The 27460-nt window shown below is 39.1% G+C and overlaps 1 protein-coding gene and 1 long non-coding RNA gene across 3 annotated transcripts; one reads left to right on the forward strand and one right to left on the reverse strand.

Annotated features, from left to right (window-relative positions):
- Positions 1–307: 307 nt before the first annotated feature.
- Positions 308–9602, reverse strand: LOC132342571 (uncharacterized). Its single transcript, XR_009490980.1, has 3 exons — positions 8720–9602; positions 8565–8622; positions 308–826 (listed from the first exon to the last, which is right to left on the reverse strand). It is a non-coding gene; the product is annotated as an uncharacterized lncRNA (long non-coding RNA).
- PLRG1 (pleiotropic regulator 1) lies at positions 9591–27460 on the forward strand. 2 transcript variants are annotated; one of them, NM_001046362.1, is given in 15 exon segments: positions 9591–9693; positions 11731–11837; positions 12865–13007; positions 15038–15091; positions 16242–16335; positions 16557–16638; positions 18173–18274; positions 19218–19310; positions 23057–23206; positions 23297–23398; positions 23732–23834; positions 24514–24622; positions 25585–25724; positions 26178–26371; positions 26988–27460. In NM_001046362.1, coding segments are annotated over 15 exon segments (1542 nt in total). In that variant the 5' UTR covers positions 9591–9684; the 3' UTR covers positions 27048–27460.

Raw genomic sequence — 27460 nt, forward strand, 5'->3', positions numbered from 1 at the left:
ACTGGATAGATATTTAAAATTTATTTTATATTATCTTTAAAACAATGTTATTTTAACATTAGTGAAGCCTTCATTTAAAGTGAAAAGAAAGTGAAAGTCTCTCAGTCGTGTCCGATCTATCAGGGAAGCCTTCATTTACCTATTCTAAATATAAGTTCGGACACTAAATGTGTCCCATTTCCTTTCATGATTTCCTATAAGCTAACAAATGCATCTCTCTTATCTTTTCATTGTTTTTTTGCAATCAGGATTAACAACTCTTACAATAATCAATAGGAAAACCAAAGCCAATGGTGTAAATCCTAGCAAGTGTGCTGCTTTACAGCATTTTCTGGGTTTTTTGGTATGGAAAGTGAAAACTTTGTCATTCAATTTTAAGTGATTTTATTAAAAAGACCCAGGTTTGGATCTGAAGAGTATGTTTTAAACAATGCTTGGAAACGGACTGCTGATAATGGAATGAGACACATTAAATTTCTTTCTTCTCTGGATAGCTTAAGTTGCATTCCTAAATCTTTTTAACTCAGATTTATAGAATCAAAGTATTGAGTTTAAAATAAGAAAAATAATTGACTGAATTATTCCAAATTTACATCTCATTCATTGGGTTTCCCTGGTGGCTCAGATGGTAAAGAATCCACCTTCAAAGCCAGAGACCTGGGTTCAATCCCTATGTTGGGAAGATCCCCTGGAGAAGGGCATGGCAACTCACTTCAGTATTCTTGCTTGGAGAATCTCCATGAACAGAGGAGCCTGGTGTGCTGCAGTCCATGGGGTCACAAAGAGTCATACACGACTGACAGACTTTCTTAGAAGAATACACACTCTGAGGAAAACAGATGTATGTATCTGCATGTTAATTAGAATAAGATGCAATAATACTTTCCTTCAAAATGTAACTGAGAAAAAGTCCATTTTAACCATCTGGACAGGGTTTTAATGATGTCAGACTTTTGCTGATTTAAAACGATTGACTATGTCAAGAAAACTAAAAATGCTTTTTCTTTTGAGATAACATTATCACATTATTACTTCATTTTCAAACACTGACATTACATCAACTAGCAGTAGGACCATTATTTAATTTCCAGAGGTCTGTTAATTTTTAAAATTCCTTCTAGTATATTACAGTACCTTGCATAACATTAAAGTGAAAATTCCTTTACAGTCTCACTTTTCTGTTCTGTTCTGACAGGCATTCTAACCATTATCACCAGGAAAGTGAAGGAAGCTACTAGAATTCACATTCCATAAGACTGAGACAGAACATTCATTCCACAAATAGCTCTTGAGGGCTTTCTATGTGACAAGCAGTGTAATAGAAGCTGAGGATACACTGGTGAATAAGAAATAGTAGGCATTTGATTAAAAAAATCATAGAAAGAGTGAATGAACTATCTTTTCATTGAAACAGGCCTCAAATGCCAAGTTCTAATAATCACTTATTTACTTTAAATTCTAAAAATGATGAAACACAGGCTCAAGAGGTTAAGTAAAGAACTCAAGGTGTACTGGTACCAGGACTTGACCCATGTCTGTCTAATCAGACAGTTCACACTCTGTGCCCATTACAACATATTGCCCAACAAAACGAAAACATGGTAAAGATATGGCCTGGGTTTGCTGTTGTTGAATTGGCCAGCCATTTTTTCTTGAGACTATAGTGTCTTACCCTTTGTTTTCTCTTACATTTTCATTGTAATATGTGAGTGTGGGTTGGATATTCATATCTGTGTGAGAGGCATGACTGATGGAGTGGTAATAACTATGAGTTTAAGCCTAGTTATTGCTAGAGTTTTCATAGAGTTTTATACAGCTATACTAACACCTTAAAGTGTGTAATATTACACAGTAAATTTCTGTATTTTCAGTGAGAAGAAATACATTTGCAGAGATTCTGCTTACTAAAATACTTCATTTTTTTTTTTTTTTAAACGTTGATGCCATTGGTGGAGGAGGAAGGGAGTACTATTTGTTCAGTTATACTTTTAGATCAATAGTGCAGGGTTCTTTGTTGTAGCTGATCCCCTTACGTAAGTCAAGGGCAGTAAATCAGTGACAGAGAAAACAGAAATAATCCGTTCTGCCCAGCAGCTCTCTGGCAAGAAGGGTGGACTTGCCGGCACTGATCGTCAATGCATTTGTCCTTGATACAATTCAAGTCAGGCTCAGTAATAGCACACAAGGCCATCTGTGTTCATCAAATGTTTATGGAGCACCTACCTTGTGCTAGAGGCCAAGGATACTTTAGTCACCAAGATAGACAAGCACCCTGTCCTCACAAAGCTTTGTGTTTAGAAAGGAAATGAAAGTGAAGTCACTCAGTTGTGTCCAACTCTTTGCAACCCCATGGACTGTGGCCTACCAAGTTCCTCTATCCATGGGATTTTCCAGGCAATAGTACTGGAGTAGATTGCCATTTCCTTCTCCAGCAGATCTTCCCAACCCAGGGATCAAACCCATGTCTCCCGCATTGTAGACAGACACTTTACCGTCTGAGCCATTAGGGAAGTCCTTGTGTTTAGAAGGGTAGACAAAAATAAAAAATTGCTTACATGTGCTGAACCTGAAACCCTGTGCCAAAGCAGGAGAAATGTGAAGCTTTGGGAACAGTAACTTACAGACCCAAAACTTCTTCCCAGGGAAAAATGACTTGAAAAGGCTTTTGGACTTGAAACTTGTGGTTTGAGTGACTATATAGTTATATCAGACACCTGGCACATAATCAGTTCAGTTCAGTCACTCACTCGTGTCCGACTCTTTGCGACCCCATGAATTGTAGCATCCCAGGCTTCCCTGTCCATCACCAACTCCCGGAGTTTACATAAACTCATGTCCATCTAGTCGGTGATGCCTTCCAGCCATTTCATCCTCTGTTGTCCCCTTCTCCTCCTGCCCCAAATCCCTCCCAGCATCAGGGTCTTTTCCAATGAGTCAACTCTTCACATGATCAGATCAGATCAGATCAGTCGTTCAGTCGTGTCCGACTCTTTGCGACCCCATGAATCGCAGCACGCCAGGCCTCCCTGTCCATCACCAAATCCAGGAGTTCACTCAGACTCATGTCCATCGAGGCAGTGATGCCATCCAGCCATCTCATCCTCTGTCGTCCCCTTCTCCTCTTGCCCCCAATCCCTCCCAGCATCAGAGTCTTTTCCAATGAGTCAACTCTTCACATGAGGTGGCCAAAATACTGGAGTTTCAGCTTTAGCATCATTCCTTCCAAAGAACACCCAGGGCTGATCTCCTTCAGAATGGACTGGTTGGATCTCCTTGCAGTCCAAGGGACTCTCAAGAGTCTTCTCCAACACCACAGTTCAAAAGCATCAATTCTTTGGCACTCAGCCTCCTTCCCAGTCCAACTCTCACCTCCATATACAACCACAGGAAAAACCATAGCCTTGACTAGACGGACCTTTGTTGGCAAAGTAATGTCTCTGCTTTTGAATATGCTATCATGCTTCGCATGATAGGTTTTGACAAGTATTAATATCCATTGAACTAGTTTGTGAACATAGAATGAGTGAATGATTGAATGAACAGAATTAAATATTGATTCTCTTTGTTTAAACTGACACAGGCTTTGAGAACAATATTAAATCATTGTTAGTCTCTGTATGGTCTTTTTGTTTGTTTTCTTGCCATGAACCATGGTTTGAGAACCACTAGCCAAGGAGAAATTAATACTGAAGACTTAGACCAGAGCGTTGATGGGCAAGCCTGAGACCAGGGTGGCAGTGACAGCCATGATTGTTTAGCAATGGGAAAGCACACTGCAGGGAAGAAGGGTAAGATAGCTCTGTCTCCTTGGAGAGTTTCCTTCTACTGATTGGTCAATGCCAATTTGCTTTTCTTAAGGAAGCTGATAGGTGTCCCTGGCGGCTCAGGCAGTAAAGAATCTGCCTGCAATTCAGGAGATACAGGTTTGATCCCTAGGTTAGGAAGTTCCCCTGGAGTAGGGAATGGCTACCCACTCCAGAATTCTTATCTGGAGAATCCCATGGACAGAAGAGATTTCTATCGATATTAAAAAGCTGATATAGACGATGGCAATAATGAGACAAATAGGACATTTCTTTCCCTTCAACACAATGCTGATCACAGGAGCTGGAGAAAAGACAGAGATGCTGTTTTACTTCTGTCCCATTAGACTCAAAACCACAATGTTGTGACAACCATTTTGGAATTTGGAATGCCACTCCCTTCTCTTGGAATGACCCCTAAAATGCAGGAGTGCAGCTCCTGTGGTCCTGTTAGTGATACCTTGTGATACCTTGACCTTCTAGCCACAGGTGACTCAGTAGGGGTAGATCCCTTACCCAGGCCAGCCCTATCAGCTTCTCTTCCCCAAATTCATGTTTGTGAAGGAAATAAGCTAAGAAAATAATCAGGTTGATTGGCTAGATGTATATTTATGGCAGCATTCTAGAGAGAAAGTCTACCAACATCAACAGCAGAAGCCATCAAAACTTCTAAACTTAATCATTTGACTCTTCTGCCAAATCTCTGAGAAGCCTTACTCAGTGATCAATGCAAAGAAATAGAGGAAAACAACAGAATGGGAAAGACTAGGGATCTCTTCAAGAAAATTAGAGATACCAAGAGAACATTTTATGCAAATATGGGCTCAATAAAGGACAGAAATGGTATGGACCTAACAGAAGCAGAAGGTATTAAGAGGTGGCAAGAATACACAGAAGAACTGTACAAAAAAGATCTTCATGACCCAGATAATCATGATAGTGTGATCACTCACCTAGAGCCAGACATCCTGGAATGTGAAGTCAAGTGGGCCTTAGAAAGCATCACTATGAACAAAGCTAGTGGAGGTGATGGAATTCCAGTTGAGCTATTTCAAATCCTGAAAGATGATGCTGTGAAAGTGCTGCACTCAATATGCCAGCAAATTTGGAAAACTCAGCAGTGGCCACAGGACTGGAAAAGGTCAGTTTTCATTCCAATCCCAGAGAAAGGCAATGCCAAAGAATGCTCAAACTACCACACAATTGCACTCATCTCACACGCTAGTAAAGTAATGCTCAAAATTCTCCAAACCAGGCTTCAGCAATACATGAACCATGAACTTCCTGATGTTCAAGCTGGTTTTAGAAAAGGCAGAGGAACCAGAGATCAAATTGCCAACATCAGCTGGATCATCAAAAAAGCAAGAGAGTTCCAGAAAAACATCTATTTCTGCTTTATTGACTAAGCCAAAGCCTTTCACTATGTGGATCACAATAAACTGTGAAAATTCTGAAAGAGATGGGAATACCAGACCACCAGACCTGCCTCTTGAGAAAGCTGTATGCAGGTCAGGAAGCAAGTTAGAACTGGACATGGAACAACAGACTGGTTCCAAATAGGAAAAGGAGTCCGTCAAGGCTGTATATTGTCACCCTGTTTATTTAACTTATATGCTGAGTACATCATGAGAAACGCTGGGACTGGAAGAAGCACAAGCTGGAATCAAGATTGCCGGGAGAAATATCAATAACCTCAGATATGCAGATGACACCACCCTTATGGCAGAAAGTGAAGAGGAACTCAAAAGCCTCTTGATGAAAGTGAAAGAGGAGAGTGAAAAAGTTGGCTTAAAGCTCAACATTCAGAAAACGAAGATCATGGCATCTGGTCCCATCACTTCATGGGAAATAGATGGGGAAACAGTGGAAACAGTGTCAGACTTTATTTTTCTGGGCTCCAAAATCACTGCAGATGGTGACTGTAGCCATGAAATTAAAAGATGCTTACTCCTTAGAAGGAAAGTTATGACCAACCTGGATAGCATATTCAAAAGCAGAGACATTACTTTGCCAACAAAAGTCCATCTAGTCAAGGTTATGGTTTTTCCTGTGGTCATGTATGGATGTGAGAAATGGACTGTTGATGTTTTTGAACTGTGATGTTGGATAAGACTCTTGAGAGTCCCTTGGACTGCAAGGAGATCCAATCAGTCCATTCTAAAGGAGACCAGTCCTGGGTGTTCATTGGAAGGACTGATGCTAAAGCTGGAACTCCAGTACTTTGGCTACCTCATGCGAAGAGTTGACTCATTGGAAAAGACTGATGCTGGGAGGGAGTGGGGGCAGGAGGAGAAGGGGACGACAGAGGATGGGATGGTTAGATGGCATCACCGACTCGATGGACATGATTTTGTGTAAACTCCGGGAGTTGGTGATGGACAGGGAGGCCTGGCGTGTTGCGATTCATGGGGTCACAAAGAGTCGGACATGACTGAGCGACTGAACTGAACTGAATGTCCTTTTAAATAGTAACAGCCCCCTCCCCCCCATTTTCTTTTAGTAAGTTAGGCTGAAATGGCTTCTGGGGTCTGCTGAACTATTTCAAAGGGAAAGTTAAGATCAACTGATTGGGAATCAAGCTGGCTTTTTTTTTTTTTTTTTAAGAAAAGCATAAATTGTGCATTAGAAGAGGAGCTGTGTTTTCAAACAATGCAATAAATCACTTAAAGTTTTATATATTAAGTATATATAAAAGTATCAGCACTAAAACTCTGTAGAAAATGAAAAAAATTTTATTTGGAGTATTTTATAACATTAAAATTTTTTTTCATTATTTAATAGCAATGTCTTGAATTAATTTATAGTATTTTCAAACTTCACTGGTGGTGCAGTGGATAGGAATCTGCCTGTCAATCCAGGGGACACAGTTTTGATCCCTGATCCACGAAGACTGCACATGCAGCAGAGCGACTAAGCCTGTGGGCCACAACTTCTGAGCCTGAGCCCTAGAGCCTGAGTGTTGCAACTCCTGAGCCTGCGTGGTACAGCTACTGAAGCCGGTGTACCTGAGAGCCTGTGCTCTGCAAGGAGAGAAGCCAGTGCACTGAGGAGCAGCCCCACGCACCGCATCTAGAGCAAGTCCGTGCAAAGCAACAAAGACACAGTGCAGCCAAAAATAAATAAACAAAAATTCACAGTATTTTCTGTAAAATGTGCCCAAGATTAGATCAATGACATAACAGACATTTATAAATTTGAATCTTCATAAGATATATTTTCATTAAAATTTTTTATGCCCTTTCATTTTTCTCATGTCTTGAATATTTTTTCATTTATTGTTGCTATAAATGAGATCTTTCCCCCATTATATGTTTTAGCTGCATATATACAAGTTACTGACTTTTAATAGGGAATAAAGGGATCTCCTATATTGGTGAATTAAAAAAAAAAAGAGCTCAACTAATAAAGGGAGACTTTCCTTAAAATTTGTACTATAGGCTTCATCCAAACAGACCTAATAATATACATTAATAAAGTATTCACCATGTGCACTTTTGCAAACAATCCTTCTACATTTATCAAGAGCAGCACTGACCTCTACTGCTCAAGTAAGGCAGCTCTGGGTATCAGCCAGGACAAGGTTGGTTTTTGTTTTGTTTTGATTTTTATTGGAGTACAACGTTGTGTTAGTTTCAGGTGTACAGCAAAGTGAATCGGTTATTTATATACATATATCGACTCTTTTTCGGAGAAGGCAATGGCACCCCACTCCAGTACTCTTGCCTGGAAAATCCCATGGACGGAGTGGGGTCGCACAGTCGGACACGACTGAAGCGACTTAGCAGCAGCAGCAGCATCCACTCTTTTTAGATTATTTTTTAATTAGATTAGATTATTATTTAAATTATTTTAGATTATTATATGCCATTACAGAGTATTGAGTAGAGTTCCCTGTGCTTTACAGTAGGTCCTTCTTAGTTATCTATTTTATATATAGTAGTAAGCATAAGTCAATTCCAATTTATCCCTCCCCCTTACTCTCTGGTAACCATAAGTCTATTTTCTCCATCTGTAACTCTGTTTCTATTTTGTACGTAAGTTCATTTGTACCATTTGTTTTAGATTCCACATATAAGTGACAGCACATATTTGTGTTTCTCTGACTTCACTCGGTACAATCTCTTCACTCAGGCAATCACTAACTAGGTCCATCTATGTTGCTCCAAATGGCATTATTTTGTCCTTTATGACTAATATTCCATTGCATATATGTACCATGTCTTCTTCATCTATATTGCCATAGATATATTAGAATCTTGTTTTCTTCTCTGTAATTTTATTGCCCTGTAACATCATGTTCTTTTATATAATTATTTCTATCTAAAAGTAAGTTATACTCTGATTTATTTTCCAAGTATACATTTTATATTACAGCATTTCCTTGCAAGGGCTGCTATTAGTGGCCACTGTTATTGAAAATTACTTCTTTAGGCCAAGTGTTGTGTTAGTCACTCAGTTACTGACTATTCTTTGCGACCACATGGACTGTCTCTGGCCAGACTCCTCTGTCCATGGAATTCTCCAAGCAAGAATACTTAAGTGTGTAGTCATTCCCTTCTCCAGGGGATCTTCCTGAGCCATGGATTGACTCAAGTCTCCTTCATTGCAGGCAGATTCTTTTACTGTTTGACCCACCAGGGAAATCCCCTTAAAGCCAAACTTACACTCAAACTCAGAGATGATTATATTTTCCAATACATGCATGATCTTAACGTTTATAATGAATTAAAAATTAATTTTTAAATGAGATGATCAACTTACATTGCTATACTTTGATAGATTTTTCTCCCTCTTAAAGCAGGTGCTCTGATGACAAGATCTGCAGAAAGTGACTACGGTTAAAGAACAGGAGAGCCAATAAAACGTTCGTCTATTCAAATTTGCAAATATCCAGTTCCATCAATTTTCCTCCTTACCTAGAAGTATAGGTACAACGATTGCAAACTGCAGAGTCTACCTGGGTATAAAAGAAAACGCCCATCTTTTGGCACCAGTCTGTATATATTAATATATAAAAATGCCTTGTCTTCAGATGTTTTTCTTCTCCCCACTTTGGCCAACTGTACCCTGGCATTGTTGAAGCCACATTTATCATTGGACAACTAGCAAACAAGAGTTATGCCAAGAGTTTTGAGAGATTAAAATTTTAAAAAACCTGTATTAGTGGAAAATAAAAGAAATGGCCAAGAGTTCTGAGAGACTTTAAAAAAAAATCTTTGGAAAATAAATTTGAGATTTTGCCACATGCTATTAAAACCAAAATATTTTGCAGAATTTCTCAAATTGAAACTGTTTCAACAAGTGCTTGATGGACAGTGTAAGTGGAATTGTTTCTGGGCGCCAAGAATACAAAGACGTCTAATGGCTTTCAGCCAAATTGAGTCAAATAGCGCAATCTGGCTACGTGCATCACGGAGGCGCCCCCTCAAAGAAGGCAATAGCGTGTAAGAGCCTTCCCGCGCTCTCCGGAAGTTCCCTAAAACTGTTAGTTCGTCTGAAGAAATCGCATTAACATTCCAGAGAACAAAGGACATGCGACCACAACCCTAAATCAAAGTATTTAAGGCTGTGAGTAGGGCAGAAAACGTTATTATCTCAAGATTTCTGCAAGAGGAAGTGAAACGCATCGTCACGCGACTCCTGCATCTTCCGCTTTGCTGTCCAGAAGCTCCTCCCCAGAGGCGGCCGGAGAAGAAGAGCCCGTCGCTTCACCCCGGAAGGCCTGCGAGCGCCCCGCGCGCCTGCGCGGAACCTTGCGTCACATCCGGCCCAGGAAGCGCAATTCCGGAAGGGGCTGAGCCGAGGTGGCGGCGGTTTCTGTCCTGTTCTCCTGATTCTACTGTTTCTTCCCTGCTGGAGCGCCTGTATAGACGGCAGAGCCATGGTCGAGGTAAAGTGACACTTGGGTGCTCAGGGGCCGTCTGCTTCTGGATTGTTTTTCTTTGGCAGCGGGCGTGGGCGATCGAGGGTTTGGGAGTGTGGAAACTGGAGAGAGTAGTGGCTGCGAGGGGGAGGCTGTTTGGCCGAGACTGGGTGGTCTCGAAAGGTTTTCTGGAGGAAGAGAAGAAGCCGGAGTTGTGAAGTGAAGCGAAAGTCGCTCAGTCGTGCCCGACTCTTTGCTACCCCATGGACTATACAGTCCATGGAATTCTCCAGGCCAGAATACTGAAGTGGGTTGCCTTTCCCTTCTCCAAGGGGATCTTCCCAACTCAGGGATCGAACCCAGGTCTCCCGCATTGCAGGTGGATTCTCTTACCAGCTGAGCCAAAGGGAAGTCCAGGGAATACTGGAGTGGGAGGAGTGGGTAGCCTTTCCCTTCTCCAGCAGATCTTCCCTACTCAGGAATGGAGCCGGGGTCTCCTGCACTGCAGGCGGTTTCTTTACCAACTGAGCTGTAAGGGAAGGCCTTCTAGGCGGGAAGCCTGAGGTGATTACTCCAGTTTTCACGCGGTCCTTGGGTACGGAGTTCGTCACGGTCTTCTTAGGCGGGGCTTTTATTGAACATCGATGTTTGACAACAGGTACTGGCCGTCTGCTGGGTAGAGTCAGTGACTCTGTGTCCTCACTGGTGGTCTCCTCTGGTCTTCACTTTGTCTCCTATTTAAGCTCTTTTCCGGGAAAACCAGCCATTCTTGAATTTTTGCATTTCCCTCTGGTTTGAACTATCATTCTGTTAGCAAGCTCTGTTCATTTTAATCTCAGAATTCTTGGCTCTTTGTCTAGGCCTACTGTCATCACCTGAATTCAGACCGCATCATCTTCCACCAGCGCTAATACATTTGCTTTTAGGTGGTCGGTCTTTTTGCTTCCGCGTTTGTCATCCCTCTCCCTTCCGCACCAAATTGATCTGTTTAAAACCTAAGTTGATCGAGCTTTTCTTGTATGATACTTTAGTGGCCCTGTGTAAAACTAGAGCAAAAATGCACAGTCTTGCAATGGTATAAAAAACAACTTACCGGGACTTTGTCTGTCCTTACAACCTCATCTTCCATCACGAACCCTCCTTTTCACCGAACATATACTATGTTCTACAGCTTCTGTACTGTACATTATGTACTACAGCTTCTGGCAGTATTTCAGTTACAGAATACTTTTGTATATGGCTTTTTCTCCTTGTCTGGATTTTTTTTTTTTTAATTGATTGATTTTTTTCAGTTTCGCTGGGTCTTCGTTCCTGCGCGTGGGCTTTCTGCCGTTGCAAGGAAGGAGGGGCTACTCTTCTTTACCGTGCGGGACCTTCTCATTGCGGCAGCTTCTCTTTGCCGAGCACAGACTCGAGGCGCACAGGCTCCTGTAGTTGTGGCGCAGGGACTTTAGTTGTTCTGTGGCCTATGGATTCTTCCCCGACCAGGTGGAACCTGTGTCCCCGCTTTGGCAGGCAGATTCTGATCTGCTGTACCATCTGAGAAGTCCTGCCTGAATTGTTCTTACCTCTATTTTGTGCAAGACTGATTCCTTCTCTGCTTAGCTGCCACCTCAGAGAGATCTTCCATAACCAGCCTAAGGTCTTGCTCTGTTTGTCTCAGCCCCCTGCTTGTTTCCTTCATAGCAGTTATTAAAATATGGAGTTACTTACCCTATTTTTATGTTTCCTCTTGAGCACAGGGACGGTGGCTGCCTTTTCATTATTCTGTTGTTAGTTTCTAGCACAATACCTGGCACTCATTTAATAGGAACTCAGTAAATGTGTATTGAACAAGTGACTGATTTCAGGCATCGCTCGGTTGGTAAACCTGGGGCTGTGGCCCAAGAGGAGCTTCCTCCTCTTCCCTGAACTTGACTCCTATAGCTTGTTATAAATAGCTGTGGTGAGTGGTACAAAGTTTTACATATTTAAAGGTGTAAAGTTTATCATTAATTTGCTTCAGTTTAGATTATGGTGTATGTAATTTGTAGCTAGGTATGTAATTACACTCTTTCTTTCTAGGAGGTGCAGAAGCATTCTGTACACACGCTTGTGTTCAGGTCGTTGAAGAGAACCCATGACATGTTTGTGGCTGATAATGGAAAACCTGTGCCTTTGGATGAAGAGAGGTAGGGATAGTTCCTTTTCAATTGCTAGAATGTTTCAACTTTTAATAATGGGGGAAGAGAGCAGGGAGAGGGGAACCTTTAAAAATTAGTGAGTAATACTAACTTTTAGGAGATCTATTAGTAATGAATGATGGTTTGGCATAATTTAAGCTGATTTAACTACTTTTTGGCTTTTTACAGAAAAATTCCCCTTAATTAATTGCATTTTACAAATACCCAGTAATTAGGAGAGTCCCTTTTAGGTGTTATATTTTATAATCAATCACTTTGTATGTGCTTTCAGCTTCCTGCTGCTCTCAGAGCCTTGCTGAGCTGAAATTGTACCTGGCCAGTACTTCTACTCCCATCTTTTCTCGTTAGTATGATGAAGATTCTTGAGTGGTGGCATATTTTTGGTTCTACATCTCCAGCTCCAGTCTGGGATTGCATTATGTGCAGTGTTCCTTCTTTGTCCTTTACCCTTCTTTTAAAATCTACCTAATTACTCAAACAAGCATTTATATTTAATTAACAAAGTGGGCTGTCCTTAAAAGTAGCATAGTACTTGGATTTCTTTGTAAAATACTGAACTAAGTACTGGGATTAGTTTTAATTAGTCTTTCTAGATATATCCAGGAAAGGTTACTATAGAAGCTCTTAACTGTATTTTTACATTTAGACATATAGAAGGGAAGTATATTGACTCTGACATTTTTTAAAGGATATATTAGTTTCTATATATTTTAACATCAGTTAGACCTTCGATAAATCAACATGAAGGTTTTTTATAATTGGTCAACAAACTGAAACATACTCAGCTTAATGGATGCTGTGTGGTAGATTGTGAACAAAGTTTGGAAATGCACTTGGAAATTTTTTAAAATGTTGTTTAACTTTAAAATCTTACCAGAAACGTTTTCTACATTAAGATTAGGCAAGCTTAAGCTATTTAAAAATTTGTGTCCTAGCTATCTATGAATATATTTACATTCATAAATATATTTAAAGTACTCAAAGATACATTTTTGTGTTTATAATTTTTAAATAGTCACAAACGGAAAATGGCAATCAAGCTGCGTAATGAATATGGTCCTGTGTTGCATATGCCTACTTCCAAAGAAAATCTTAAAGAGAAAGTCCCTCAGAATGCGTCAGATTCATATGGACACAAACAGTATCCTGCCAATCAAGGTGAGCGTGGTTTTGTCAGAATTGTCAGGATTTAAATGTGAATTTTAAAAATAGAAAAATGAAAATATCTTATTAGTGCTCCTCCTAGAAGGACTTCTTAGAATCACAACCCTATTTAACAGCTATACCAAGATTATAGTAGAAGTCCTGATTTCCTCATAATGAGTGAGATTATTGGTTGGTGGATTTTTTTCCTTACATGAAATTGAAAAACTGTTATGATGATCACAGAGATTCTTAGGATTTGATGATAGTCATCAGTTCAGTTCAGTTCAGTCGCTCAGTCGTGTCCGACTCTTTGCAACCCCATGAATCGCAGCATGCCAGGCCTCCCTGTCCGTCACCAACTCCCGGAGTTCACTCAGACTCACGTCCATCGAGGCAGTGATGCCATCCAGCCATCTCATCCTCTGTCGTGCCCTTCTCCTCCTGCCCCCAATCCCTCCCGGCATCAGAGTCTTTTCCAATGAGTCAACTCTTTGCATGAGGTGGCCAAAGTACTGGAGTTTCAGCTTTAGCATCAATCCCTCCAAAGAAATCCCAGGGCTGATCTCCTTTAGAATGGACTGGCTGGATCTCCTTGCAGTCCAAGGGACTCTCAAGAGTCTTCTCCAACACCACAGTTCAAAAGCATCAATTCTTCGGCGCTCAGCCTTCTTCCCAGTCCAACTCTCACCTCCATACATGACCACAGGAAAAACCATAGCCTTGACTACATGGACCTTTGTTGGCAAAGTAATGTCTTTTGAATATGCTATCTGGGTTGGTCATAAGTTTCCTTCCAAGGAGTAAGCGTCTTTTAATTTCATGGCCACAGTCACCATCTGCAGTGATTTTGGAGCCCAAAATAATAAAATCTGACACTATTTCCACTGTTTCCCCATCTATTTCCCATGAAGTGATGGGACCGGATGCCATGATCTTCGTTTTCTGAATGTTGAGCTTTAAGCCAACTTTTTCACTCTCCTCTCTCACTTTCATCAAGAGGCTTTTGAGTTCCTCTTCACTTTCTGCCATAAGAGTGGTGTCATCTGCATATCTGAGGTTATTGATATTTCTCCTGGCAATCTTGATTCCGGCTTGTGTTTCTTCCAGTCCAGCGTTTCTCGTGATGTACTCTGCATTTAAGTTAAATAAGCACGGTGACAATATACAGCCTTGATGTACTCCTTTTCCTATTTGGAACCAGTCTGTTGCTCCATGTCCAGTTCTAACTGTTGCTTCCTGACCTGCATACAGATTTCTCAAGAGGCAGGTCAGGTGACCACCTGGTATTCCCATCTCTTGAAGAATTTTCCACAGTTTATTGTGATCCACACACTCAAAGGCTTTGGCATAGTCAATAAAGCAGAAATAGATGCTTTTCTGGAACTCTCTTGCTTTTCCCCTGATCCAGCAGATGTTGGCAATTTGATCTCTGGTTCCTCTGCCTTTTCTAAAACCAGCTTGAACATCAGGAAGTTCACGGTTCATGTATTGCTGAAGCCTGGCTTGGAGAATTTTGAGCATTAATTTACTAGCATGTGAGATGAGTGCAACTGTGCGGTAGTTTGAGCATTCTTTGGCATTGCCTTTCTCATAGTGGAGACTAAAGGGAAAATTCCTAACCTGTGGAGAGGGCATCTGTCTGTTTTGGCTATAATTCAGAAAGGTGATATTAAGTACTAAAATCATAGTGAATAAAGATAATCCAGGGTTCCACAAGAAAACCATTTTCTTAGAAGGTAAGCCTGAGTGGATTCTTACTTGCCAGGATGGCCTTTCTATTGCTATTACATTGCTATGTAACAAACTTACAAGCTTTCTTGACCTCACATCAGCAAACGGCCAAGGAAATAGCTGTGTATATGTCTCCAGAAGCCAAAACAAAAATGATCAACTTACCTTATTTCTGAGACTTGATTAGTTGGGAAAATTTAAGAAATCCAGTTGATAATTTAATATTATTTAATTCATTAAAAGAAATAGCATGTGTGTATAAGGTAATTTTGCCATTGATGAATTTTCTTTCTCACTCTTTCTTTTGGTAGGACAAGAAGTTGAATATTTGGTGACAGGTACACATCCGTATCCACCAGGACCTGGTAAGTAAACTGTTATATTTGAAAATGTCTTATGGTCACTTATATTTCCACGAATGAGCCAATAATATGATCCCCATTGCCTGTAGAATATAAGATAAGCTCCATAACCAGATATTCAGGCAGAGCATTTTAGATAAGAATTAACATAAGTTTCATATGCAGTCATTCTGCAAACTAAATTAAGCACCTATTTTTCATCAGTCACTGTGCTAAGAATTCAAAAGACTGCTCTGGGCTAAGACAAGCTTATTACCTGGAGGTTTAGTTAGACACATTAATATCACTAAGCTTATAAAAGTGTTGAAAATGTTCATGTAGAAGCAGGTATGATAGAAACATATCCTGGCTATGTTGTGCGTGTAGAGGAATTAGCACACAAGTAGAGTGGCCACAATCACAGAGTGGAGGACACAAAGCTTAGTATATCTGCTGCTGCTGCTAAGTCGTTTCAGTCGTGTCCAACTCTGTGCGACCCCATAGACGGCAGCCCACCAGGTTCCGCCGTCCCTGGGATTCTCCAGGCAAGAACACTGCAGTGGGTTGCCATTTCCTTCTCCAATGCATGAACGTGAAAAGTGAAAGTGAAGTCGCTCAGTTGTGCCCGACTCTTAGCAACCCCATGGACTGCAGCTTCCAGGCTCTTCCGTCCATGGGATTTTCCAGGCAGAGTACTGGAGTGGGTTGCCTTAGTATATCTAGATTCTAGTAATTTTAGAGGACAGAATTCACCACATTGAAAGTATAGATAAATTAGTGCTTTTTGTTGTAGGAATTTACATTTACCCTTGGAAACACTCTGTTAGTATTTGGGGAATTGCTTAATTTTTATATTTGAAAGTAGTATCCTAAGATAATAGAGATTTAACTATTATGTATTAAATTTAACTACTATGTTGGGCTATGTTCATATCAAACTATTTTGATTAAATGTGTGAGATAAATTTGAGATATACATTGAGCAATATTTATTATAGAAGAGTTAAAAACAAAAGGCCTGCAAAATATAATAAAAATTTTTATAATATCACCATCTGGAGATAATTAACATTTCCTTTTTGGCATGTCTTACTCCAGTTTTTTATTGTAAATGCATATAAATGAAAGCAAAGATAGATACTAAAAATAGTTGATTTTTTTCTAATTTTAACAGGGGTTGCTTTGACAGCAGACACTAAGATCCAAAGAATGCCAAGTGAATCAGCTGCACAGTCCTTAGCTGTGGCATTACCTGCTTCTCAAGCCAGGTAGGAAATATGCTTCTAAATTACAAAGATTTTGAAAGCATAGTTTACTGCTTTAACATTTTTTTCTCATATTTAAATTTGTTTCTTTGTAATTATGTATTATGTGACATTTTCCTTTACCAGTGCTTACAAAAACTTTTTAAAAAAGAGTCAGTCCTGCAGATGAAGTGACTGGAGGCATTGCTTACTTACAGTGTGCCGGTTCTTTTCATTTTCCTCAGAGCTGATGCAAATCGTCCTGTGCCTGCTGGCGGTGAATACCGGCACCCCGGGGCTCCTGACCGTGCGCAGCCTGCAGGGGCGGTGAGTCTGTGTCGAATCTTGCCGTGCTGCGGGTTTCTGACTGTGGAGCATACTGCCTGTGTCCCTTTACTCTGAAGAGTCTCACCTGAAATGTTAAATGAATGAACATTTTCCTTGGAATTTTTCAAGTAAATAGCAGCCTAAAAGTGAAAGTGTTAGTTGCTCAGTCCTGTCCGACCCTTTGTGACCCCAGGGACTGTAGCCCTCCAGGCACCTCTGCCCAAGGAATTTTCCAGGCAATAATACTGGAATGGGTTGCCATTCTCTTCTCCATGGGATCTTCCCAACCCAGGTATTGAACCCAGGTCTCCTGCAGTAGCAGGCAGACTCTTCCTGAGCTCATTGTTAATATTTCATAGCCCTAAAATTTAAGTTGCTAGTGAACTGACAAAAGAAGTTTTATTAATCGTGTGTCTTACTTGCATGTTGGGCGTGACAGTTATTTTGATGAGGATACTGTGATGTTGCTGTTTGTTACCCAGTATTAAAAATACAAGCACTGTTGTTCTGAAGCTTGTATTAGTATGTGTTAGATGTGAAGTGTCTTTTATTAAGCTCTCAGTTGGTTTATCCTGTTTGAGTTGAGTGCTATTGGCATTATAGTATTCATAGGCTATACAACTAGTATTTTATAAATGAGCATTTAAAAATATATAATTTATCTGTAAGTAAGTGGCAGCTGTTGTTACCAATGAAAGTAGTTGTAGAAAGAATAACTAAAAATGCAGTTTGCTTCATTATGCTGTCACTTGACATAAGTACAGGCCTTACTTCCTCAGTTTGTTGTGCAGTTGCTTTATGAAGTGAGTAAATTTGTAGTCCTCCCACCACATTTTTCTTTAGCCTCCATTCACAGGATCTTCCCAGACTTTCTGCCTGCTTGGGATATAACGTAAGCCTCTTGAGCACAGGCGGTTTACAGACTTCAGTATTTTTTGGATGGGATGCTAGCAGTAGATGGTTATATCAGCTAGTATACCCTTATATAGTCTTGAAATACTTTTGTAGGAGATAAATAGAAGGAACTTTCAATCTCCTTTGTAATATTAGATCAATAATGTTAAAATGTGACAAAGGCAGTGGCATTAATCCACTTACAGTTGCTTAAAAATTGAAGTTTATGTTGAGCACTAACCACTCTGTCATAGTCCTCAGAATCGCTCTATGGGGCAGTTGCTGTTATTTCCATTTTACTAATGAGGCACAGAAATGACTTAATTTCTTACCTCAGGTCTTCAGCTGGTAATGGACAGAATTGGGTTTTGAACCCATGCACAGTGATATGTGCTTTCAATGCTAAGGTTTTGCCTCATGAGATTTTTTTGTGTTTTAAAGTCAAACTTAACAAACAGAACATATAGTTCGGATTGGAAGTCTTAGACTCATTTTCTGGGTATGCAAATATTTTTCAGCTTTCCTTTAAGGAAAAAAAAACCTTTCATAAATCCCCTCTTTGACTTTCCATTTTAGAATTGATAACATGAAATTGTAGATAGGATGTCTTTAATAATAATGTAATCTTTTCCTTATCTAGGTTGTTATGGAGGGTAGCAATGCCAAGAACTCTGCACTGATGGCTAAAAAAGCCCCTACAATGCCAAAACCCCAGTGGCACCCACCCTGGAAACTCTACAGAGTGAGTGACCCTGTCTGTCATTGCACTACAGAAACATGATCACTGCTTTCCAGTTAAACAAGAGCCAAGGGCTAGAATAAAGAGGAAACAGTGACTATATGACAGCTGGTAGTTTGGGGTTGGGGGGAAGGGGGTTAGGCACTATCTTAAAAGATATCTTGGAAAGTAAACTTCATTAAGTAGAAGTTATATACTTATATTTTGTATAAAATGTAGTATAAAATATTGATGAAAGCTCCTGAATGGAGAGCACACAAAATAAATTTAGGAATGTGTTTGAGGTGTCTTTATGAAGGTCAAGGAGAAAATCAATGCATCAGGACATTTCAAATGTACCAAATATTAAGTAAAATGTAAATAGTAGGAAACAGACAGCTGTACATGTCACCAGACTATAGAATAGACTTTCTTTTGGTGTATAGATCTAATAAATCTTAAAGGTTATAAACTTGGTTAGCCACTACCACAATCTGGATAATTAGAACTTCTATCAATTCACACATACCCCTGGGCTGTTTTTTATAGTCACACCCTTCCCTACCCTGCCAGCCTTTCATCTGTTTTCTATCATTATAGTTGTGCTTTTCAGTTGTATCGTAAATTCAGTATATATCTTTTGGGGCTGAGTTTCTTCACTCAGCTTACTGCATTTAGATTCATCTAAGTTGTTGCATGTATTAATGCATTCCTTCTTATTGTCAAGCAGTAATCCATTGTATAGATATACCACAGTTTGTATATTCATCCATTCACCAGTTGAAGATAATTTAACACTTATCTTAAAATCTAATTAGCAGTTAATCTTATAAACTTATCATTTGAGGATAGGGGTAGGGCAAGTCAGATTGGATGAAATTTAACCCAAGCATGATGACTTGAAATTGAATCAGCTTTAGTTTATGTATAGTGAGCTTGCTCATTCTGTCTTTTTTCCTTAATACAGGTGATCAGTGGGCATCTTGGCTGGGTTCGATGTATTGCTGTCGAACCTGGAAATCAGTGGTTTGTTACTGGATCTGCTGACAGAACTATAAAGGTAATAAAAAAAGAAGAAGAAAGTAAATATGACTTTTTGTTTGCCATGTAATTTTAATGTGTTTTAAGTTATTTCCTCTGGGTAACTGCTGTTGTAGTTCTCTGATTTGTAGACCTGAGTGTGCAGTAAAATTTATTGCCTGTTAAAATAATTTGTACCAGTTAAATGTCCCAAATAAGTATCTGTTTGAGAAAGTGGTATTTAAACAACAGTTTTTTTCCAGATAGTGCATGCTGACTATCTCCAAGTAATTCCTTCATATTTTTTCCCCTTCTGATTACAAAATTAAAGCAGGCTTATCTATTAAAAAGTGTGGAAAATGTTAAGGAGAATAAAAGAATGTAGACCCATACATAATCCTATTACTGTCAGATATTTGAATAAATTTATTTTTAACTTCTCTGTGTATGTGTATCTGCATTTTCTTCTGAGCATTTTTCCTGTGGTTATAAATGTGTATCTTTTAAACATTCATGTTCAAATATGTAATTCTGTCCCAGGTTTTTTTTCACTTAAGTGAAAGTGAAAGTCACTCAGTTGTGTCTGAGTCTTTGAGACCCCATGGACTATACAGTCCATGGAATTCTCCCGGCCAGAATACTGGAGTGGGTAGCCGTTCCCTTCTTCAGGGGATCTTCCCAACCCAGGAATCAACCTGTGTTTCTTACGTCTCCTGCATTGGCAGGCGAGTTCTTTACCACTAGTGCTACCTGGGAAGCCCCATATACATGTGTGTGTGTATACATGTATATATGTGAATGGTTTATTACAGGATATTGAATATAGTTCCCTGAGCCATATATTAGGACCTTGTTGTCTGTCAGTTCTATATATACTAGTTTGCATCTCTGAATCCCAAACTGCCTATCCACCCCTCCTCTGAACATCTTTTTAAGTGCTTCTATAGTATTGTTATCATTGGATACGCTGTAGTCTGTTTTCCTACTGTTGAACATTAAAGTTTTTTAGCTTCCTCATTTTTAACTATCATAAGCAATGCTTTTGTGTAATTAGTGTGGGCCTAAAGCTTTTTCAAATAGCTTTACAAATAGCTGTGAAAACAAGAGAAGCAAAAATCAAAGGAGAAAAGGAAAGATATAAGCATCTGAATGCAGAGTTCCAAGGACTAGCAAGAAGAGATAAGAAAGCCTTCCTCAGTGATCAATGCAAAGAAATAGAGGAAAACAACAGAGTGGGAAAGACTAGAGATCTCTTCAAGAAAATTAAAAATACCAAGAGAACATTTCATGCAAAGATGGGCTCAATAAAGGACAGAAATGGTATGGACCCAACAGAAGCAGAAGATATTAAGAAGGGATGGCAAGAATACACAGAAGAACTGTACAAAAAAGATCTTCACGACCCAGATAATCACAATGTTGTGATCACTGACCTAGAGCCAGACATCCTGGAATGTGAAGTCAAGTGGGCCTTAGAAAGCATCACTAAAAACAAAGCTAGTGGAGGTGATGGAATTCCAATTGAGCTATTCCAAATCCTGAAAGATGATGCTGTGAAAGTGCTGCACTCAATATGTCAGCACGTTTGGAAAACTCAGCAGTGGCCACAGGACTGGAAAAGGTCAGTTTTCATTCCAATCCCAAAGAAAGGCAGTGCCAAAGAATGCTCAAACTACCGCACAATTGCACTCATCTCATACGCTAGTAAAGTAATGCTCAAAATTCTCCAAGCCAGGCTTCAGCAATACATGAACTGTGAACTGCCTGATGTTCAAGCTGGTTTTAGAAAAGGCAGAGGAACCAGAGATCAAATTGCCAACATCCACTGGATCATCAAAAAAGCAAGAGAGTTCCAGAAAAACATCTATTTCTGCTTTATTGACTATGCCAAAGCCTTTGACTGTGTGGATCACAATAAACTGTGGAAAATTCTGAAAGAGATTGGAATACCAGACCACCTGACCTACCTCTTGAGAAACCTATATGCAGGTCAGGAGGCAACAGTTAGAACTGGACATGGAACAACAGACTGGTTCCAAATAGGAAAAGGAGTTCATCAAGGCTGTATATTGTCACCCTGCTTATTTAACTTCTATGCAGAGTACATCATGAGAAACGCTGGGCTGGAAGAAGCACAAGCTGGAATCAAAATTGCCAGGAGAAGTATCAATAACCTCAGATATGCAGATGACACCACTCTTATGGCAGAAAGTGAAGAGGAACTAAAGAGCCTCTTGATGAGAGTGAAAGTGGAGAGTGAAAAAGTTGGCTTAAAGCTCAACATTCAGAAAACAAAGATCATGGCATCCGGTCCCATCACTTCATGGGAAATAGATGGGGAAACAGTGGAAACAGTGTCAGACTTTATTTTTTGGGGCTCCAAAATCACTGCAGATGGTGATTGCAGCCATGAAATTAAAAGACGCTTACTCCTTGGAAAAAAAATTATGACCAACCTAGATAGCATATTGAAAAGCAGAGACATTACTTTGGCAACAAAGGTCCGTCTAGTCAAGGCTATGGTTTCTCCTGTGGTCATGTATGGATGTGAGAATTGGACTATAAAGAAAGCTGAGCGCCGAAGAATTGATGCTTTTGAACTGTGGTGTTGGAGAAGACTCTTGAGAGTCCCTTGGACTGCAAGGAGATGCAACCAGTCCATCCTGAAGGAGATCAGCCCTGGGATTTCTTTGGAGGGAATGATGCTAAAGCTGAAACTCCAGTACTTTGGCCACCTCATGCAAAGAGTTGACTCATTGGAAAGACTCTGATGCTGGGAGAGATTGGGGGCAGGAGGAGAAGGGGATGACAGAGGATGAGATGGCTGGATGGCATCACCGACTCGATGGACGTGAGTTTGAGTGAACTCCGGGAGATGGTGATGGACAAGGAGGCCTGGCGTCCTGGGATTCATGGGGTCGCAAAGAGTCGGATACGACTGAGCAACTGAACTGAAAGCTTTTTCTGTATTTTAAATTTTCTCTATTGTTTTTTCTGTATTTTCTGTATTGCTTTGTTATAGTTTGCCAGAAAAAGTATTAAAAGGTCAGACATTCTTGAAGTTGATACCCAAAAGTTAAATTATTTTCCAAAATGGGTGAATTGATGCTTGCAGAATGTGAGAGAATCCTTTTCAGGACATTACTTATGTTTCTTTAAAAATACCTATGAATATGATGGGCTCCCCTGGTGGCTCAGCGGTAAAGAATCCGCCTGCACTGCAGGAAATGTGGGTTTGATCCCAGAGTTGGGAAGATCCCCTGGAGGAGGGCATAGCAACCCAGTCCAGTTTCTCGCCTGGAGAATCCCATGGACAGAGGAGCCTGGCAGGCCACAGACCATAGGGTCACAAAGAGTTGAACATGACTGAAGCAACTTAACATGCTAGTATAAGTAGAAATGAATATCTAATCTTTAAAAAAGAAAACTGTATATTAAATTTGTAGTAAGGTTGAACTTTTTAATACTTTATTTGCTACTTTTCAGGATTTCTTTTTAAGTTGATGCCATCCTTGACTAATTTAATACCTCAGTATTCATTCTTTGGCTCAATACCCTTTATATATTAAGAACTTTTTGTCATCTATGCAAATACTTTCCCAGTTTGAGCATGCCTTTTAATTCTCTTTCTCCTGCTTTTATTTTTGGTGATGGGGTTATTTTGCAAACTTTTATATTTTTATATGTTTTTATCTTTCACTTTTGATGACAATTTTAACATTAAGATTCTAAAAATTTGCTTTGAAATAATCAGCAAGAGTAAAATTAAGTATTTTTTGATTGCAGATTTGGGACTTGGCTAGTGGCAAGTTGAAACTGTCGTTAACTGGGCACATAAGCACAGTACGTGGTGTGATAGTGAGCACGAGGAGCCCGTACCTGTTCTCCTGTGGAGAAGACAAGCAAGTCAAATGCTGGGATCTCGAGTATAATAAGGTATGTGTGGAGCTGAGGACTGAAAGCATCATGAGCCCCTATTTATCTTCCCAGTTACAGATATGTTAACTCTCCTCCCTTCTTTTTTAGGTTATAAGGCACTATCATGGACATCTGAGTGCCGTGTACGGCTTGGATTTGCACCCAACCATCGATGTGCTGGTGACCTGTAGCCGAGACTCAACCGCACGGGTAAGTGGACTGGAGCCCATCTGTGCATACACTGCTCCCTGCAGGGTGCGATCCTGAGGTCCGTGTTTCTGGATAGAGAATTTCAAGATCCTTACTTTGACCCGTCAGTACCCCACCTAGTCTTCATCCCCAGCTCTGTGGCCTCACCATGTCCACTGTTGGGTGGACCTGCCCCTGAAATGTGACAGGTTATTTCATTTACACACTTTCTTCATTCTGTTCAGACAGGTCGACACAGTTTTCTAGTAGTTCCCATGCTTGAATTGATCTTGTTACTTGCCTGAAGATGGGAATACCTGTTTTCATTGATGGTATTGTGTGCTGTTTTTATAGATTTGGGATGTGAGAACTAAAGCCAGTGTACACACATTATCTGGACATACTAATGCAGTGGCTACAGTGAGGTGTCAGGCTGCGGAACCACAAATTATCACTGGTATGATCCGTACTTTTCAAGTTTACGGTATATTCATATCAGCGTGCATTATGATTATATACTTTTCATATTTACTGTGATTCTTGCTTTGTGTTGTATATTCAGTGTTTCTGTGTGCACTTGAAATTTATTGTGGTAACATTTAATTCTGTTTTTATGTCATAAGTTTTATATATCATAGAATCTTTGTATCATGTAATGTCTGACTAGAAAGTAGTGCTATTAGATACAACTAAGTGCTGTTTTATAGTTTCAAAATTAGCAGTCTAAGAAATTAATGTTAGAAGACGCAGTACCCCGGACTTTTAGAACTGATTTGAGTCTTGCTTTGCTTCAAACATGGTTAATAGCAATGAATCTTTAAGACTAGAAAATAATTCCTTCCCTTGTTTTATTTAAATAATCATTAGAGTTTTTGCCTTCCTCTCCACTAGGGAATAACATTATGTATTTGTTTTCACGTTTGTTCTGGCTCTTCAGATGACAGTGTACTAAGCATTTATTACATTTAAGAATTAAAATCAACCAAATATTTTGAAAGTATAGAAAGCAATTAGTCAAAGATTGATACAACTTTCGTTCCATATATATGTGTCTGTAGAAGAATGCTTCAGGTTTTATTATATTTAACTCTTGCATTCTTTTTTTCTGGTCTGTATTTTGGGGATTCTCCTTACAGGAAGCCATGATACTACTATACGATTATGGGATTTGGTGGCTGGAAAAACAAGAGTCACATTAACAAATCACAAAAAATCAGTCAGAGCTGTGGTTTTACATCCAAGACAGTAAGTCTGTTTTCCTAAGTAGCTTCTCTTCTTCCTCAATTCTTAGTATAATTCAGAAATAGCAAAATTAGTACTACTTTGGTAGTCATTTAGTCATTTTTCAGACCTGTTCCATTTATGAGCTTGCATTTCCTTTATTTTCCTTGTGAAGTATTTTTCTTGTCCTCCATAAGATGAAGAAAACTTTCTACATGGTGAAAAATGATGTCAAATGAGATAATACAAATAAATCATGGTGACAGGCTGCATGTCGTAATGGAAGCTAATAGTCGCTAGATTTAATGTTTTGGACAAAAATACTATTGGACACTGGACTAAACATAGAATAGTTAATTTCATAATGAAAAAATTAATATACATAGGAAAAAAATAGTAGGTATCATGAACATTATTCACAGAGAGATGGAGCATAACATCACAACCTGCTGTCTGTAAAACCCTGTCCCCTGGCACTCCCAAGGTCACTCGTCTCCTGCCTCGCCTCCCTCCCCACCTTCCCTGCCTTTATCTTGTCTCCTCCTTCCGATCCCTGTCTCCCTCACTCCCTTTCTTCCTCTCCCTGACTCCCTTCTCTCTTCCTCTCTTTCTCTTACTTCTTCTTTCTCTCTTCTTCTGGCTTTCTCTCTCGCTTTCTCCAAAACACTTACATCACCCCTTGCCCTTCATGTGAGTTTAGGGGGTTGTATGTTTATTGCTTTAGCTCAGTGTAGAGCACTGGGGAAATGAGAGGAGAATATAACTTCAATCTAGGACTTATACATTTAAAGTAATTTAGAAATCTGATATAAGTTGGAACAGATCTTTTTGTCTTGATATTTTTATCTTGGTATGATGATAATATTTTGCCAAAACTACATAGATTCTGATGATACATGCAAAATGTAGCCATAATAAGATTTTTTTTTAAATCCACATTGTATTTAACTTTGTTTACTTTATTATTAATTCTTTTCTTATTTCAGTTACACATTTGCATCTGGTTCTCCAGATAACATAAAACAGTGGAAATTCCCCGATGGAAGTTTCATTCAAAATCTTTCTGGTCACAATGCTATTATTAACACATTGACAGTAAATTCTGATGGAGTGCTTGTATCTGGAGGTAAAGTATTTTTATGATAAATATGTTTTAGTCTATTTTTTTTTAGCGAATAAAATTTCTAAGTCATTACACTGACGTATTAGAATAGAACTTGCCTGTTTAACATGTGTATTCATGCAAATTCATAATACATATAGCATATTTCATAGTTCAGTTCTCTTTAAGTTCCCACATTGATAAATCTAAGTTAAGGATTTATGCCAGAAATCATCTAAAGTTTGGTTGTGTGTTTTGAAGTTGAATGTCATTTTGTGATGCTTTTTGAGATCTATAATAAATTCTGAATTAAGCACAAATGAAAGTAGACAAATTGATGTTAAGAGGAGCTTAAGTGCCTGTGTATTATATATCTTTATAACTCCATGGTGCTTGGCTGAGGATGGGTCCTTAATAAGTGTTTGTCAGGCTGAACTGTTGAGGGGACACTTGGTCTAACCTGTCTTTCCCTTTAAGCTGACAATGGCACTATGCATCTCTGGGACTGGAGAACTGGCTACAATTTCCAGAGGGTTCACGCAGCAGTGCAGCCTGGGTCTTTGGACAGTGAGTCAGGAATATTTGCTTGTGCTTTCGATCAGTCTGAAAGTCGATTACTAACTGCTGAAGCTGATAAAACCATAAAAGTGTACAAAGAGGATGATACAGCAGTAAGTTCTGTATTTCATAGATATTTTAAAGTAGAATAAATCAGCTTTACCAATTTTCCAGGCATTTTCTCATTTTAAAGCTATTGAAATTATCAGGAGAGGAAATAATCTTCATAATACTAAAACATTTGTCATGCTGAATAGTGTCTGCTCATAGATTGTTGCATTGGTTTCATTGATGAAGCAAATCTGTAGATAGTTTTGATTTTATCTCAACTTTGCTTATTAGAGTTATTAAGAAAATCTTACCCTAAGAATAACAGCAAAAAAATAGATTGCTATGCAAATTAATTCTAGAATCAGAATCTTAGGTGTTACTAGAATATCTAGAAACCATTAGATTTAAAATGAAGCACCATGAACTGAATTTGTAGCAAATGCATTCATCCTTTATTAGATATTAAATATTATTTATCTTAATATTTATTAGATAATAAATAATCAGGTAATGCCAAAAGTTTGTCACCTATCTTAAAATTGTTAAAGAACTGCTATATGTATAATGCCAAGTAATATAATTTAGAATAAGTGCCTTATTTTTGTTAGAAAGGAACTTATTAAATATGAAGGAGATCAGTAATACTTTGTTTTAACTTACTTACTTTTCTGTTTTTAGACAGAAGAAACTCATCCAGTCAGCTGGAAGCCAGAAATTATCAAGAGAAAGAGATTTTGATGTGTTCATTGTGGTTGCAGTTTTTGTTTTTTTGTTTCTTTTTAGCTTGGCCTTGATGAGAATATCCAGTCATTTGTGCTCTGGCTAGGAATATAAAGCAAAAACTCATGCTTGAATCATTGCATTTTCATATTTTACAATGAACTGTCCTCCCCCATGTTTTTATTTCTAAAATTAACAGTTTGAGATCCTAGAAAGTAAGATGTAGATATCAAGCATATGTGAGTTTTTTGACTATAACTATCCTAAACAGAATGATTTGCCACTTCTATTAAAACACACCCCTTTTTTTTTAACTTACAAAACTGCTTACTTTAGTAGGACATGTTTTGAGGGGAGTAATCTTTCTCTTAAACCCTTAAATACTGGTATCTGTGATTGATATTTTGGGATTAAAGGATTTTTAAGTCTTA

This window comes from Bos taurus, chromosome 17 (genome assembly GCF_002263795.3).
Source record: "Bos taurus isolate L1 Dominette 01449 registration number 42190680 breed Hereford chromosome 17, ARS-UCD2.0, whole genome shotgun sequence".
Taxonomy (NCBI): Eukaryota; Metazoa; Chordata; class Mammalia; order Artiodactyla; family Bovidae; genus Bos; species Bos taurus.

Coding starts and splice junctions, on each gene's coding strand:
- PLRG1 (XM_059876074.1), top strand. CDS start 12,878: ATGGCAATCAAGCTGCGTAATGAATATGGTCCTGTGTTGCATATGCCT. Junction 13,008..15,037: donor ACAGTATCCTGCCAATCAAG/GTGAGCGTGGTT, acceptor TTCTTTTGGTAG/GACAAGAAGTTGAATATTTG. Junction 16,639..18,172: donor GTGCGCAGCCTGCAGGGGCG/GTGAGTCTGTGT, acceptor TTCCTTATCTAG/GTTGTTATGGAGGGTAGCAA.